This window comes from Sebastes umbrosus, chromosome 12, assembly GCF_015220745.1.
Source record: "Sebastes umbrosus isolate fSebUmb1 chromosome 12, fSebUmb1.pri, whole genome shotgun sequence".
Lineage (NCBI taxonomy): Eukaryota > Metazoa > Chordata > Actinopteri > Perciformes > Sebastidae > Sebastes > Sebastes umbrosus.
This window is the reverse complement of record NC_051280.1, coordinates 22,916,605-22,933,602: the sequence shown is the minus strand read 5'-3', so window position 1 is coordinate 22,933,602 and position 16,998 is coordinate 22,916,605. Positions and strand designations below refer to the sequence as shown.

Genomic DNA, 16,998 nt, shown 5'->3' with positions numbered 1-16,998 from the left:
CAACTGTGTCACACATTGTGTTGTTGTCACAGAGGGAGAGTTTGGCACTAGAGGGCAGCAAGCTCCTGTGCTTCCCACTTAGATGCTTCATCGCCACCTCTCTCTCTCTCTCTCCCTCACAGAGTTTCTCACTGTCTCTCTCTCTTTCTCTCCTGTTCTTCTGCTGCATTTATTGTTTCCAAACCTGGCAACCCTGTGAACATCAACATCTAGCGTCCTTTGACCATGTTTCTTTAGTCACGTGTAAAGAATAGAATAAAATAAATTCATAAAATGCATCCTGATATTGAGATATTATGTTTCCAAGTGCATGTGGTTATTCTAATATCACCAGTCTGTCTTATCCTCTTTAGCAACGACTACATGTCTGCTCTTCATTAAGATTTAACCCTGTGTATCTGACTCCTGCTGTATAACGTGACGTCACTCTGTGCCAGCGATTCTTCCAGAGCAGTGCTGATTTTCATGTAGAGAAAGCTCAAGGCAAGGACATCTGTAGTGACCCCCCCACTATCCACCCTCACACACACACACACACACACACACACACTGCAGTACTCACAGCCAATACAGTACAGTAAACACATAATGCAACCCACTTTCTCAAGTGAGTACCGAGTCCCACCAGTGGCCTTGGCCTGGGGCTACCTCATCTGTTGTTGCCGTGCGTGTCCTCTACTGCCGGCGCAGGTGCCTGCTCAGCTGCAAATAATATGCAGAACAATGTGAGAGCCATGCAAAGGGAGTGTATACTGTATAAAGGCCTAATGTGTAAAATAGTTACATAAAAGAGCATACGTAGAGGTCTTGTTGTCCTGTGTAAAATAATGTTGAATATTTGAACTAACCCAGGAATCACATGTTTAAATCAGTGTAAATTTAGCACAGATATTTGCACACGTATTATCGAAGTATGATTATAAAAGATAGCTATGGAAAAGAATGAGCGAGTAATACAAATGTTGAAGGAAATATGATTATTTGCTTTCTTGCTGAGAGATTAGATGAAAAGATCGATACCACTCTCCTCAACTCGCTTGGAACCGTTCTTTTTTGGTTTTCCATTAGCAAACGTTGTGGATAGTACCAGGTGCTTCTTTTGGTACCACTTTGGTCGAGGTTCCAAGCGAGCTGAGCAGACACTAGACGGTGGAGTTAAAACACTGCAGACCGCTGATTGGTCAGAGAGAATCGTCACTTGCATGACAAACTCGCCATTTTTAAATACAAGTTACCATCAATAGCGACCACAATTTTTTTTATTCACTTGACCCCAATTTACAAAAAATGGCAGCTTGCAAAACCATGCCGGTCAATTAACAAAGTAGAGACGTTCCTCTATTTGGTTGCCGATGGAACGATCCAGTGAGAGAACACAATGTGTTTGTGTGCGTATGCATGATGGTATCACGGCAGTTTCACGTGGCGTCGCCATGACGATCAGTTTAGAATCCCCCTTACATTGAGGGGGTACTATCTGCGGAGGAAAACGGAATCGAGAAAAATATCTGGTACAAAAAACGAGTTGAGTCGAGCCGAGTCAATATCCATGCTAACGGCCTCTGTGAGGCTGTAATTAGGCACAGTGGTGCTTTGAGCTACATGCTAACACATCGTAGTTTAGTGTGTTAGCATTCAGGCATTTGCTAATAGCACTAAACCAGAGTACAGCTGAGGATGATGAGAAGGTCATTTGTTTTGCAGGTATTTGGTCATAAACCAAAGTATTGGACAAATTCTAATTTTGACAAAATGATGCAGCTATAGAGGAAAAGTCCAAGCTGAGCTAAGTTAAGCTTCTCCTGGCTGTAGCTTCATATTTAACAGACAGATATGAGAGTGGCATCGATTCTCTCATCTAACTCACAGCAAGAAAACAAATGAGCGTATTTCCCCAAAAGTCTAAATATTCCTTTAAGTCCAAATGAGTTTCAAGACTGAAAAGGAGATTTTTTATTTTCCTTTTCATGTCATTGTTACAGCAATCTGACATTGAAGCTCTTCTTCTGTTCCATTGATTGTTTATTTCCCTACAACACTTTAATTTTCTTTATTGAATTCGGGGCACTTTACTTTATTTAATCTTATTCCGTTTATTTTCATTTAGTTTATTTTTATTGTGCTTTTAAATGATGTTTGAATGCCTTCATTTGCCTTATGTGAAGCACTTGAATTGCCTACGTGTTCGAAAGGTGCTATAAAAATAAACTTGCCTTGACCTGCCTAGAATGTAATTTTTCCAATGACCTCCATGCATTTCTGGCATTTTAAATTGGTTTTACAATGCTTCTGTGTGTGTCTGTCTTTTTCTCGTGTAATGGCAGGAAATATCTTATAGGCTATTCCTTTCTAAGGGGTCAAAGGTGTCGATCAATAGCCTGACTTCGACATCATTAAATAGTGACGTACTGGGTGATCAAGCATCAACAGATTAGGCAGTAGTGAGTGATTTAAGTACTGGTGGCTGTACAGACAAAGTTCATCTTCATAATAAAAACAGTACTCGTGAGCGATGTGATCATAGATCAGAGTTTCTAACCTCGGCTGAAATGATTCTGTCAAGTGGAGGACAAATGGGAAGCAGTATGTATACATTATGCGTGTGCATCATGCATATACACCCTGTAGATAGGCTACATACATGCACACTTTCATGCTTGAAGTCCTGACACATGGCTTTAAGGGCTCAGAGAAAAAAAAGGCTCTTTTCTTCCTCCAGAGCTAAATGAAGCGAGGAAGCTACGGCAGCCTCCAACAGACAACCTCATTTGTATCAGTTCCCTCTGCCTGAGAGAGAAACGAGCGACGGAGAGAGAGATAGGTAGAGATTAAAAAGATTGATGCTGGAATAAATGACACTCAAAAAACATTTGTTGGAATGAAAAGGCCCTTCACACCCACTCTCGACCACTACGGCATTATGCATTAAAAAGAGGCCAAAAAACCAAGATCAATACTCCTATTCTCTCTGATTTCCCCAAGTGTATGCCAAACCACGTTAGCTGAAAGTGATAGGGAGGGCATTAAACATAATGCAAGCTGCTAGCTATTAGCTCGCGGGGCAGACATGGAGAAAAGTGGGGCCTTTAACAAATTCAATAACTGACTTCCTCTGCCTGCCGCAAGCTGTCCCCGAAGGACCTTTTCACACTCTCGGATGATCCTCGACACCCTCCCCCCCCCGTCCTTCCACAGTCCCAGGGTCATCTTCAGTCCTCTGCAACCTGCTCCTCCTCTTGTCTTTTCTCGCCTCGGACTCGTCTTCAGAACCCTCTAGGGGAGATCTCTCGTAATTTGATGCCTCTTTTCTCGCCTTTCACACTTTAACACAAGAATAAGTAGTAGCTGGATGAATTCACTGTGCTCATTAGGAAGGGGAAGCTTATCTGCTCAGGACATTAACTAAGCTGTGGCTAAATTGGTCATAATTTTACAATTTCTTGCACTACGAAACAAGATTCTGATCTATTAGTGCATGTCTGAAATCACACATTATCCTCATCATGATAAAAACAATATTTCATTTCATGATGCTCATATGGGAGCGATGAGGAGCCGTGTTTCCGTGTCTTTGGGGTTGTATAGCAACAACTACAGGGTGACTGACTCTGCCACTCTTGCGGGATATCGGTCTGCTGCCAAGTCCCTCCTGATTTGGCTGTAATTAACCAGGCTGAGCCTTGTTTGTGCATGCGGACATGAATAGTAGCTTGTTATTTGAACATTAATGGCTGAGTGTGTGTGTGTGTGTGTGTGTACAGCCCATAGTTCACCTTGGAACAGCGCCTCAGCAGCTGTGTGTCCTCTGGAGCGATGTTTATGTTTATGTCAATACATCCTCCTGTAATCATGTTTTAGGATGTCCCGGCTTCACAGTTTTCCAGGAAAGGGACGCGTGCAGTCTGTATCTGTCAACACATGTGCCAACTCACCTTTCACTGTCACATTTGGCTTTACTCTGATGCCATTTCCCTTTTCCTTAAGGTAGACCTTGTGTGGAAAAAGTTTCAGATTATTTTGAAACTAAAGCACAAGAAGTTATTTTCCAATTAAAAGTTTTTCTACTAGCTGCCAAAAAGAAGAAGAAGAAGAGAGTTACGGTCATAGCTGAAGATAGTCTTTAATGATTTGACCTTGGTGTCTCTCCTTGCTAGGACAAAAGTTCACCTGCAAAATGAAGGAACAGCGAACAGCATACAGAGAACATGTTAAACCCATTTTGCCATCCATTAAAAGTTGATTTATTCCAGTGCTACTACGTACATTATGCATCATGTGGCAGTGTACACAGAACAATGATTGGGTTACATTTCGTCACTTTTTGGGTTTTTTTCACTCTGTTATTGATCAGTAGAAGTGTGTTCAGATTCCTGCTCTATGAGGAAAGCCTACTTTTCAGGATAATAAAAAGACTCTGGGATGCGTTTATCACTTGGACTCATCTACCGTCATCAGAATAACATCATGAATGTCCCTCACTTCACTACAAAATACTGTGCAATTTTTTTCTGGTGGACAAAATTGGGTCACTATTAAATATTGGAATGGTGTTTTGGCAGGACTTTGTTGGTGACAGGAGAAAACAAACCTTTACAACAGGGTAAAAAACCCCAACATATTATACCTCCACCAGCAGAAATAAAAAAAGAAAGTGTGAAATTAATAGAATTTTTAATTTGATATTTCAAAACCTTCTTATCCTTTCTATATGTTTTTCTAGTGCCTATTGCACCCAGCCACCTTTACCCTGCAGTTCACCATTTGTCCCGTTTACTTGGCGACATCTACAATGAGGTCATATTTACAGGACACCCACTCTTGCTGTTCACAAACCCCCGGGCTAAAATGAACGTCAGTAAATGAGCTATTGCACTCATCTTTCTAGTCTCGCCCTCTTTTCCCGGTGCCTGATGAAGGATGAACTCCTTAACACCAGTACCGTCACATCTCTCTAGGGAAGACACTTCAGCATCTGCGATCCTTCCTGGTGTAACTGAATATTACACACTGAGTGCAACATGGCAACATGACCTGGGGGTTCCCTTGCTTCTTCCTTTCTGTTTTTTTCATTCAAACCACTCAAAGGTCTTCGCTGCGGGCCGTTTGGGAAGCCTCTTTGTGTGCGTGGGGACTGATGCTCTTAATGATGACAGATGACAAACGCGAGGCTAAAAACCTGCGGTGTAATGAAGAGGTGGAAACCCTAGATACGAAAAAGGCAGGTAAGGCCGCAATCAAGCAGATAGTCTTCCATTAGCTGTCCTGACTCGTTGGATGACGCTGATTGAAACGGAGACTGTAATGGCATGATAGATCCCTCCATACTGGGAGGGTTTGAGTGTAGCACTGTACGAGAAGTGGCTAAAGGTGGGGGCAGTAAAGAGTCATGCTTCATCAACTCAAGTTGAAAGGAAAACGCTAATATTCATGCTTGATTAAGTTCCACTCGTAGCAAACTGAATGTGTTCTTAAATGAAGTGCTCTCTGGCCAGTCCAGAGCCTGTGGGAGAGTGGACTAACCGTCTCACAGGGTTTAGACTTTGCCACGACTCAACCCAAAGCAGCTTGGAAATAATTAAAATCCAGCAAAATAATAATGATCATATTTGTCTGATGGCTAAAGGGGCCATAAAGATGATTCTTTTTTTATCACTAACATCCTTTTGGGACTCGGATTATCTACCATTCAAACTACTTTAGGACAGCATGCTAGCCCGCTAACCCGCTGACTTCCTGATCTGCCTTTTATATGTACTTTGGAGAAAAAAAAATAACTTTAAAGATCCTAAATATCTCAGTCATCACAACTCTAGGATGCATCATACACCATGCCTTTGAGATTTAAAATGTCCTAATGTCTACTCTGTCAACGTGTTTCAATGTCTTTCAGAAAGACAAAACAGAGGCCTGATACTGTAATGTTAAAGGAATAGTTTGACTTTTTGGGAAATACGCTTATTCACTTTCCTGCTCAGAGTTCGATGAGAAGATTGAGACCACTCTCTGTAAATGTGAAGCTACTGCCAGCAGCCGCTTAGCTTAGCTTAGCATAAGACAGCAAAAAGTATGAAAACAGCTAGCTCTGGACAAAGGTAATAAAATACACTTACGAGCGCCAAAGCTCACTAATTAAGTTTGTTTAATCCAAACAAAAACCCAAGTGTATAAACAACAAGTTATGGTTTTATGGGCGGCCTATTTCCTGGAGTTGTGTTGTCAATAAGAGGTTGTCAGGCAACCAGCGGAGACTCCAGGAAGTGACTGCACTATTTTACTTTTCAGTTCTGTTTGGCTAGAAAGACACATGTTATATTACGCAGACTCGTGACGGTTAAGGAAAGTTAAAGTTATATCTCCCACTAGTACAATTCTCGAGCCTCTGGCTGTGCGACCACTTCGCTCAGAGCAGAGCAGTCAATCGCAGCTGTCAATCATGACGTGTGACCATCTTTTTATGGCATCAAATAACTAATTAAAACCAAACATATATCAGCTTGATAAGAACTACCTAAAATGGCATCTTTGGGAGAAACATTTTTTAAGTGTACTTTGACTTTTTAGTTTGGAGGGGGCAGGATTTATGACCTATACTGCAGCCAGCCACCAGGGGGCAATCGAGATGTTTTGGCTTCACTTTTGGGGAGCTGTCATGTCGTCCATCTTTATAAACAGTCTATGGATTAAACAAACAAGATATAATGTGTTCACTTTAGACAGAGCCAGGCTAACCCCATGTTTCCAGTCTTGACGTTAAGCTAAGGTAACCGGATGCTAGCATATCATACAGACACGAGAGTGGTATCAATCCTCTTATCTAACGCTCGGCTAGAAAATGAATAATTGTATTTTCCAAAACTATTCTTTTAAATTTGCAGAGGGACTCATTCATCAAAGTTTCTTCAGCACTTTTATTTGTATCCTTTCAGGATTCTTTTGTATTTGTCTTCATCTCATATTTTAAACAGGGAACATCAACTTCTGCAACTCTAAAAACCCCTAGGTATCCTATAGTAAAAAAAGGTGTTGTAAAAATTACCAAAAGAAAGAAAGGCAACAACCAAACAAAATTAAACATAATAAAATCAAAATCATGTAAAATGATCAAGCCATCCGAGGAAGATCGTGTTCCGTTTCCACTACCATGCAACGGGGCAGAGTTGGCTTCTCGGCTCGACCAGTGACGTGTGCCTGTGTGGCCGTATGTACAGTACCAGCAGACCTCAAGCCTTGCCACTATCTGAAGACCACAGGAAGCTCTAATTAGTGGTGGTGAGGAAGGTAGACTACTACATATTTCATTGTTGTGTGTATGAGTGTGCAGCATTGAGCTAAAAGTGAACTCGTTCTCTGACAAACACACTCGCAAATACTCTCAGTCTGTCTCACTTTCGCTTTCTCTCTGAACTTTTTCATTTCTCACGGTGTTAGTAGAAATAGAAAAAAAATAAGATTTTTCAAAACATTTAGAGTTGCTGTGTAATGGAGGCAATGTTATGCATTACATTAAGACATTTCTTTAAATTTTTGGAGAGGAATGTATCTGAAAAAGGAATGCAATGCTGTATTCAGACTGTTAACATCGTAAAAAAGCTCTGAAATTAGTAATTAAATAACCCTCTACTATTTATACATTCAGGCACTGAAAAATCACATGTCAATATGTAACTAAAAAAGATAGTCGCTCTCATTTTCCCTTGGTAAGAACAAGGAAGCTGAAACCTTGAAGTTGGCAACTGTGTACATTTTTCCTACCCAGTAGTAATGCCGTATGCATCCCCTTTGCTCTTCTTCTGTGTGACAGTTTCCCCTCCCCCTTAAGTGCATTTTCAAACGCTGACTTGACGTCAGCGCTTTCGTAGCCTCGTCTAAAGCTTTCACCCTAACCTATGGGAAAGAATCTATGACACTAGTCTTTTGAAAGGGAAATCCAATGGTTTGTCTCGCTCTCCTCGCCGGACAAACGGATAGACGGACGGATGGGTGGACGGATGTCCTCCATGGCCTCAGAGGGCCAGCAGGTGAGCCGAAGCCCTCGGCTCCACAGACCAACTTCCCCCCTCGTGGTTAAGGACTCTCCGGTGTGATAGCCAGCTCTCACCCCAGCGACCCTGAACTCAGTCATTTTTTAACTATACAAGGGCTTTTACAAAAAAGCTAACTTGAACAGCCATACAATGGCTAAAACATAAACCATATCTCTACTTTATCTCGGTTTTTCAGTCATTTTTAACTTTTTTTTTTCTCTTTTTCTTTTTTTGGATGCATTTGTGTTTTTTCTTGGTTTTAAGTCTTTGTTTGCTTTTCTTTGTTCTTTTGGAGTAGCTCTGATCCAGTCCTGTGCTGAGAGGCTCAGTCACAGAGGAATTGGTTTTTGGATTTGATGTTGGGTGGGAGTGAGGGAATAAGGGCAAGGATCAGGTCGGGGGTCAAGATATGGGTTCATTATTAGTCCAGACATGGACTCGCCAGCGGTTACGGGGGACGGCTTTGGATAGGACAGAGTGAGGTGACGAGTTGGTTTTGGGAAAGAGGGGGCTCGAAGGTGATTGCAGAGGGGTTTGTCAAGGTTATCCGCTATCAGAGGAGGTGTGTGGTGCTGTGGAGGGGGAGCGCCGCCTACGGGCGGTGGAAGTCCAGGATCGCTCGGAGCGTTCGGAGCGTTCAGAGGCTAGTGAGGCGGGCCGAAAGCGGTGAACAAAGCCGTCCAGGAACTCCTGCTGCTGCTGGGTTATGGCTTGGGAGATGAGGCAGGGCAGCGCCTGCAGGCTGCCCGTCACCGAGTCCAGCTTGTCCTCCAATGTGCCGATGCGCTTGTCCAGCTCCTCACTGCGCTCCTGCAGCTCTGACACCAGGTCATACATCACATTCTGGGTCTAATGAAGGAGAGAGAGTAAATGTGTTTGGGGAGGTGCAAGAACAGGAGGACAGAGGAGGAGGGCCGGACAAAGGAGGGAGAGACATGATAAACAACATTAAATTCTGTTTTACAACTTAATAACCACGAGGAGAGATGCAACAAATGAGATTTACAGGAGGCGCGGCGTGTATATGCATTGCCTTTCATGTCGTAAATGACATGGGCCTACTGTAAATCTGACTTACTCAGCCTGAAGAGGAGGAAATAATGACAGGAAGCAGTGTGAAGGGGAGCGGTATAGTTTCAGCAAGTCAGCATTGATTTTTATCTTCCCACCGTTTCACAACCAGCTTCTCCTCCAATCCATTTATAGCCAGAGAAGATCTTTAATGCTTTATGCTTGACACAACTCATTCATATAATGAAAAGCGTCTCTATTATTTAGGCACTTATTATTCCACAATGGATGCAGTGGGGCCAGTGTTATTGTATGTGGTATCTGCATGTAATTCTTCTATTCAATGGGGCAATTTTATAGGTTATGAAATATATAATAAAGTCTATTCTTTATTTTGACAAATACATTTAGTGGGACATATAATTTAATGGTCAGCAGTAAAGCTACAAAAATACATTATACCCATTTAAAGCTTTTTCCAGGCCATTAATACACCTCAGAAATCAAATTATTTTCTTATGTATAAGCCAGAAATCAAAGGGTTACTTCACCATGAGGCTTAACGAAGAGACACTGAGTCGTTGAACTAGTGTAGGGTGTACACAGATGGATCTGACCGGTGAGCAGAGTAAGGGCAAGTCAACACACATTAAAGGCGTTGGCCTCAGAACCTTTTAAAATACACACAGGAGTGCAAATGCCATCCACATCAAATGAGGCTGCAGCCATGCACCTCCCTTTGAACCCCCTCTCTGCTCTGCTGGGTCAGCTGACGTCCATACAGCAGGACAGAAGCTGCCGAGGCACGACAGCGTTTCACCCTCTTACAGCCAGATACAGTTTACAGTGTGTAGTTAGGCTCCGGTTCCTCAAACTCTTGCACTGCCATACGATGTTACAGGAAACAGGAATTCAGTCTGTGTTGAGTTTGACTTTGATTTTAGTTATTTGATAAATATTGATACACATGGTGACAGCAAAACTTCAGGGATAGTCCTGGACCTGTTTCCATTGTTGTCTCCAGTGATTTCAGAGCTCATATAGGCCCGACCAAGAGTGAGACAGTTGGTCTACATTGAACATTAAAGAGAGAGTTCGGGTGTTTTGAAGAGGGGTTGTATGAGGTACTTATCCATAGTCAGTGTATTAAGTACAGTAGATGACGGTTGGCACGCCCCCAGCATCGAGAACAGACACAGTGCCAGCATGGGAGCAAAGCAATGTACTGCTGTGGACGTATTTTAGCCACCTAAAAGAAAGGCTCACCTAAAGAAATCAATATCACTTTAATTGTACGCTATATTTAGATTATTTTCACCGCTTTGCCTTGCAGTCAGACAGCCCTTTCCAATGTGGTAAATGAAGCCATCTATGCTCTCGCCAAAGCCACCAGACTCCATTGAAAAAACATGTAATTTTCCCTAGCAGTAGACCAGCAGCTCCCGTGATCTGCGAGGTAAAATTACAGTTTTTTTCCAATGGAGTCTGGTTGCTTTGTTGAGAGCATAACGGCTTCGGTGTGCTGACCGTCATCTACTGTAGGTAATACACCTATTATGGATAAGTACCTCATACAACCCCACTTCAAAACACCCAAACTATCCCTTTAATACAATGTGTGTTGTTTGACGCTGGGCAGGTGGTGTACAGTGCGTTAATCAAAGCCTTTTTTTCACATACAAGTAGTCATGTGATGACTTAAATATCGATTCTAGCCACTTTAAAGTTACATCAGAAGGGAGACTTACCTTCGCCAGGTCCACCAAGGTGTTGGCCTGATCATTGAGTTTCCTCTGCTCCATCTTCACACTGCGCAGTCTTGTGGAGACATAGGGAGGGTGGGAGCAGGAAAAGGAGGGGAGGAGGAGGGGGACAAAGGAGAAAGGGGAGGAGAGTGGCGGGGGGAGAATAAGGGAATAGAGGGCGGTTTGCAGGAGTGGAGCATAGAGAGAGAGAGACGGGTTGTTTGGGGGTGATGAAGGAGCAGAGAGAGCAGAGAGGGCCGATAGGGAAGAAAGAAAGAGGAGGAGGAACAACACATTTTTTAACAGGTGTGCTCTCTCACTGATGACATTGAAAAGAGAGATGACTGCCTGCATGCATCGTAAACATATGTACTTTACATATCTATATGTATACATATACAGTATATAGAATATATATATGTATATATATACACAAGCATTCCTGGTCTTGGTCAATGCAATACCAACCAAAACATGCAAAATTGCGGAAGCATACTACGCTCATTTTGAAAAAAAAATAAATAAATAAAGACTGTTTATCATGTTTTATCTTTTCTTTGTTACAACAAGATCTATTTGCTCATCACTTTTTACCTTAAAAAAGTTGTTTTTTTCCTGCGATGACAAACTTAATACTGAGAGTTGATCTTGTTACAACCCCAAAGGAATTTGTTTCTCAATAAGAGGTAAAACAATATCTCAATATAGTGCCAAAAAGGTATTATTACTATGACAAAACATGATGCTTTTTTTCCAGCAAGAATGCAATATGCTTCCATACAAGAAAACCTTAAAATTTATGTTTGAAATCAAAACATTCTCATCTCTTTCCACCCAAAAGTAAGACATCAAAAAAGGAAAAAAAGATGACATGCCCTTTGTCAGTGCTACACACAGCTCAGTGGTAGGACTTCATTTAGACACTGGTCATTCAGTAAGCGTGCAGTGACTGTGAGTGACTTTGTGCACAATGAAAACGTGAGTCTTTCAGTGTGTGTGTGTGTGTGTGTGTACATGTACATGGGTTGATGTGTGTATATATGTGTGCGTGTGGATGCCACAGATAAAAGATGCCAGAAATAAAGTGTCTGATGACACTGCTGAACACACGGCAACATAGACATTTCAAATAACAGGACATGTTTTGTGATGCCTTCAACGTTGTGCCTCCCTTTATCCCTAATCAAATACATTACGGCCCCTGTAAGAACTGCTAACGCTGACGCCAATAATGTGTCATTGTTAGCGGTGGCACCACACACCCATCTATTTGGATGTGTCGAGAGGAAGAATTTCCCCCGTTTGGCAAATTATGAGACAAGATGACATTCAAGGGCATTTATTCATGTGCAAATCAGTATATCAGAGCGGAGTGAGACTGCTCGCTTACGGCTCTCTCTCTGTGGGAAGCCGTTTCAGCTCGTATGTGTCTGTTTGCTCCGCTTTGTTATCCCTTATGGCTGTCGAAGAATGGGGGCTAAAAGCTAAAAGCGCTACTTATTAGTGTAACGCATTAGGAGTACAACTTTATTTAACAAAACCACAACCTACATCTTTTTGTGCTATGTCGTGTGCAAGCTTTGGCATTTGATCTCAAATAAGAAAGGGTAAAAAAAAGCAAAAATCAATACATCAATTATTTAAACCTCATTACATCACATTAAGGGCTGTCAAAGTTAACCCGATAATAACGCGTTAACACAAATTCGTTTTAACTAATTTCTCTAACGCATTAACGCAATCGGGGGGGTAGTGGGCTCAGTTTTAAAGCTAGAGTGAAGATACTGATATCATATGAAACTAGATAAACGTAAGGAACCCATTGGTAACAATTGGTGTCATACTAGCTTGTCACAAAGGAGGCAAAATAATGCTCCAATCTTGGAAAAAACTGGCATGGCCATTTTCAAAGGGGGTCCCTTGACCTCTGACCTCAAGATACGTGAATGAAATAGATTCTATGGGCACCAACGAGTCTCCCCTTTACAGATATGCCCACTTTATGATGATCACGTGCAGTTTGGGGCAAGTCATAGTCAAGTCAGCACACTGACAGCTGATGATGCCTGTTGGGCTAGAGTTTGTCATGTTTTGTGCTGTTAATTGTTTTGCATTAATAAATAAATAAATACATTTGCATAAAGCAATCATATTTACCCTCTCCCATGTTGATAAGAGTATTAAATACTTGACAAATCTCCCTTTAAGGTACATTTTGAACAGATAAAAAATGTGCGATTAATCACGATTAATCACAGACAATCATGCGATTGAATATTTTAATCGAATGACAGCCCTAATGACATTACATTAGTGTGTGTGCGTGTGTTCATGTCATCACAAAAGCACCAGGAGTGTAGGATGAGTGCTGTTGATGCAGGTTAATATAGCCTCCAGAGCAGCTATATTAATCATGGGCAACATTATACAGTACATCGTAGATGATTATGAACCGCTGACCAGGCCGACAAAGCTCACAGCTCATTCTGTGCAAGATGCTTTTTTTTCTTTCACACTTTCTCTCTCCAGACAACCCTCCACTATTGACACCGGTGGCAAAATGTAGATGCTTATTTTTTTTGTTTCATTCCATTCAAAAGGGGGGATGGGAGGGAGAGGGAAGTAAATGGAACACTGAAGTAAAGAAAAAACTCAAAACAATTCAGCATCCAGCATTTGCTTGTTTTCTTTTTTTTTTTTTTTTTTTTCATGCATGTCAAACGCAGACATGGAGAGAGGAGGAGGAGGAGGAGGAGGAGGAGGAGGATGTTGAGGAAACAGTAGGAGGAGGATACATAGAAGACTCAACTTACTTCTGAGCTCTGCAGTGATAGAGCAAAACAAAGACAGAACACAGTACAGAGTTTTAACCCCACAACATTCACGAAACGAGTGAAACCATTACACTTCTCACTGTAAGCACAGGGTAAAAGGGGGTCGGAGGGAGAGGGAGACGGGGAGGGGGGCAGGAAGGACCATTACACTAGATCGCAGTGTGTGCGCTGGTGTACGTGTATGTGTGTGTGTGAGAGTTTACATTTGTGTGAGCATAACAATCAATGGTACTCTTGAAGAGGACATTGTTAACAAACGCTAGACATGTTCTCAGCTACATCTCATCAGTTTATTAGAAATATTAATAATACAGCCTAAATATTATGTACCACGAATAACATTAAAGACAATCAAGACATCTGTTTTGCATGTAGTAGTTTGATTCCCTCCTCGCTGGTTGGTGGTCATATTTCTGTCAGACATTTTAGATATAACACAAAACAAACACAGTGTGGGACTTACTGGTGAATGGCTTGGAGAAACTTGCGCTGGTGTTTCCGCACCTTGGCGTGATCGATCTTCTTGACCAACTTAGTGTGTTTGTAGATGAGCCATGTTTCCCTGAGTACATTGGCAGCTGTGTTCTTTACCTGTGAAGCAAGGTTGAGAGAGGCATAAGAGAGGGTACAATAGCTTCTCCAAGGGCAGCGTCGGCACTAGAACGAATATCCAACGGGGGGCGCGAGGGTGGAGGTTTCATTTCAACATTGGGGACACACACACACACACATATTATGTGGGTGGTCTGCGGGTCGTCCACCAGGAAATATTAAGTGTTTAACACATTTCCTTCTGTTGAATTTGTATGCATCAATTTATGGTGGAAATGTTTGGTCACACTTCATTTTACAGGTCTGCAAATTTCATGGTAATTAGGTTATAATTATTAAGTAACCTATTTGAAATTTCTTTGGAATTACTGACAAATTACCCCAATATTTACCTCAAAATGCATCCAAAATTACTTTATTATAAACATTATTTAATAATTAGATTCTGCTATTTCCCAATAGCTGGTAATTTATTTAATACATTTCCAGGAAATTTTTATTTATGTAAAGGAAAAAAATAAATTCAGGCAACAGCTGACAATTCCAAATACAATGGAATATAATGAAGTGAGGCTCTCAGGCATTCTGTATTGCTCTACCTGCAGTGCGCTCTTGGCGCTCCGCCGGTCACTGGCATGACCAACGTGACCAGAGAGATCACCGCCAGCGATAGAGACACCCCTCGGTGGCCACAGACTCGTGTCACATGTAGCACATTTCCTCTGTCGCACACTCCGTGGCTCGCACCATACTAACAAAATTAGTCCACGAGTGCTGTTTTTTATGCACACACGCCTCTGTCTGTGCTCAGTGTCTCCTCTCCTCATCCCTGTGTGTGTGCGAGTGCAGACGTAGGCTACTTAAAAGTCACGTTTGCGGACCCTATCCCCCCTAGATGGCGACGTTTTGAGGCTGATGTCTCCGCGCATTACGCACCGCCTCTCCAGCAGTGCCTGGCTGCAAGCCCATCTGGAGACTTGCGCTCAGCCCTTTCGATCCGAGCCCTCACGGGTTGCATCAAAAAGCAATACAGTTTTCATTATTTATCAATACATGTTTATCATATTTATTAGAAGATCAATTCATTTGGAAGCTCATTTGGACAGGCATTGACCCCCCCAATGCAAAAGTTTAAAATTTTGATGTGAGAGAATAAGTTTAGTGTCGATGTAGGACATTTGCACAGAGAGTATAATGAGGACACCCTGAATACCAGTGGCTCTCAGGTCAGGACTCCAAAGGGATTTCAAGATAAATCCAAAAAGTCACAGGATAATTAGTGGAATAAGAGAGATGGAAAAATACATTTCTGCTCCATTTTCTTTTCTTTTGTCTCATACGTCGGGTGTTTGGATCCCATTATACATGCTTATAGGTCTACTTTTAGCCTAGTTCTTTCAGCCTTTAAAAACGATTCAAATTACACAGTCTGATGTTTAAATGAACAGCCTGAAAAACGGAAAATCACTTTTTGACCGAACTGTTTGCAACACATATCCATATGCAACCTGTTATGAGGGCTCAGAGGTAGATCATAAGTAGTCAAAACTCCAAACCCCCAACATTGGGCCCCCTTGTTGGAATAAAAACAGCAATATATGATCACAGTTACTAAAAGCAGCGGTACGCTGTGACTCACTCGTTTGCAGAGTTGTGTGTCCATCATGAAGTTGTGGACATGTTTCTCAGCCTTGGTCAGCTCCAGCTTCCTGGCTACCACTGCAACCACCAGTGCAGTGCAACCAGCTCCCTGTTGCACAAAGACTCGGTCAAACAAACGCAGCAACATTTTGTTTGTGAGCGTTCAATATGCAACTTTACTAGATTTAATAATATAAAATAAACGAGAACCAGCAGAGAAACAAGGGAAGGCGGTTCAAAGTAATGAAATGTCTTGGAATGTTATTTAGCTAGGAACAGTAAGTTGCATTTGGCATTTCTAGTAAGTCTCTTCTGAAACACCAGCTGAAAGAAGTTTTTTTTTCTCGATATGAACAACTTCACATAACATCAGTTAAGTAAGGCAAAATAACTAAATATACTGACGTGCAATTTAATCAAACGAAGAAGAAAAAAACGCCTGCAGTGTGAAGGCCTTAAGAGTGGACTGTAATCAATGAAAAGCATATGTATGTGGGTGAATATAGTAGATGACTCAAACAGCTCAGCGATCAAACATTAAATCATTTCAGTTGGGGCACCTCAGGTGGTTTCAGACTTTTTTGATCACAAATTGCTCAAAAATCTTCACATATTTATCAACTCTATAAAAGTGAGGTTTAGTATTTTCTCACTGTTCCAGTCCTCCTGTGAGAGTGGTATGTATTTTTATTTGAGAAAGAGGAAGAAAGGAACCCACCATAATCCCTGTAAGCAGACACACGCCTTTCCCACAGTACGTGTGCGGTACCATGTCCCCGTAGCCAATGGAGAGGAAGGTAATCGAGATGAGCCACATGGCTCCCAGGAAGTTACTGGTCACTTCCTGTTTGTCATGATACCTGAAGTGACGAAGACAAGCACAAGTGGGATACACACAGTGAGTAAAACCGCACGCAGTTTCCTGAACGTGAGCATGCTGGAGAATGACGTGGTGCTGAGTGAACCAAACAGGCGTGGTGGGTGGAGGAGGTGGAGGTGGTGAAGATCGAGGAGGAAGAGGAGGAAAAAATCATGGTTTACACCTGTTTTGTAAAGCCAGTTTGGCCTAATATAAAGTCCATTCTGAGTAAAAAAAATGATGGTATATTCAATGGATTTGCAAGAGACAATATAATTTCAATTCTATGGCTTTGGGTAGTTTCTACCTGAGAGTTTAATGGAGAAACATGT

At 41.9% G+C, this 16,998-nt stretch overlaps 1 protein-coding gene across 7 annotated transcripts in view; it reads right to left on the bottom strand.

Annotated features, from left to right (window-relative positions):
* Positions 1-4,101: 4,101 nt before the first annotated feature.
* kcnn1a (potassium intermediate/small conductance calcium-activated channel, subfamily N, member 1a) overlaps positions 4,102-16,998 on the bottom strand; it is a 77,030-nt gene continuing 64,133 nt past the window's right edge. For 3 of the 7 annotated variants that reach the window (XM_037786408.1, XM_037786403.1, XM_037786404.1), the window contains 6 exons: positions 16,526-16,667; positions 15,806-15,916; positions 14,078-14,205; positions 13,594-13,602; positions 10,784-10,853; positions 4,102-8,873 (listed from right to left, as the gene is read on the bottom strand). In XM_037786408.1, the coding sequence (XP_037642336.1) occupies positions 8,568-8,873; positions 10,784-10,853; positions 13,594-13,602; positions 14,078-14,205; positions 15,806-15,916; positions 16,526-16,667 (766 nt within the window). In that variant the 3' untranslated portion in view covers positions 4,102-8,567. The remainder of the gene's footprint in view (positions 8,874-10,783; positions 10,854-13,593; positions 13,603-14,077; positions 14,206-15,805; positions 15,917-16,525; positions 16,668-16,998) is intronic. The other 4 variants (XM_037786405.1, XM_037786407.1, XR_005209024.1 and 1 more) reach the window with 3 other exon arrangements.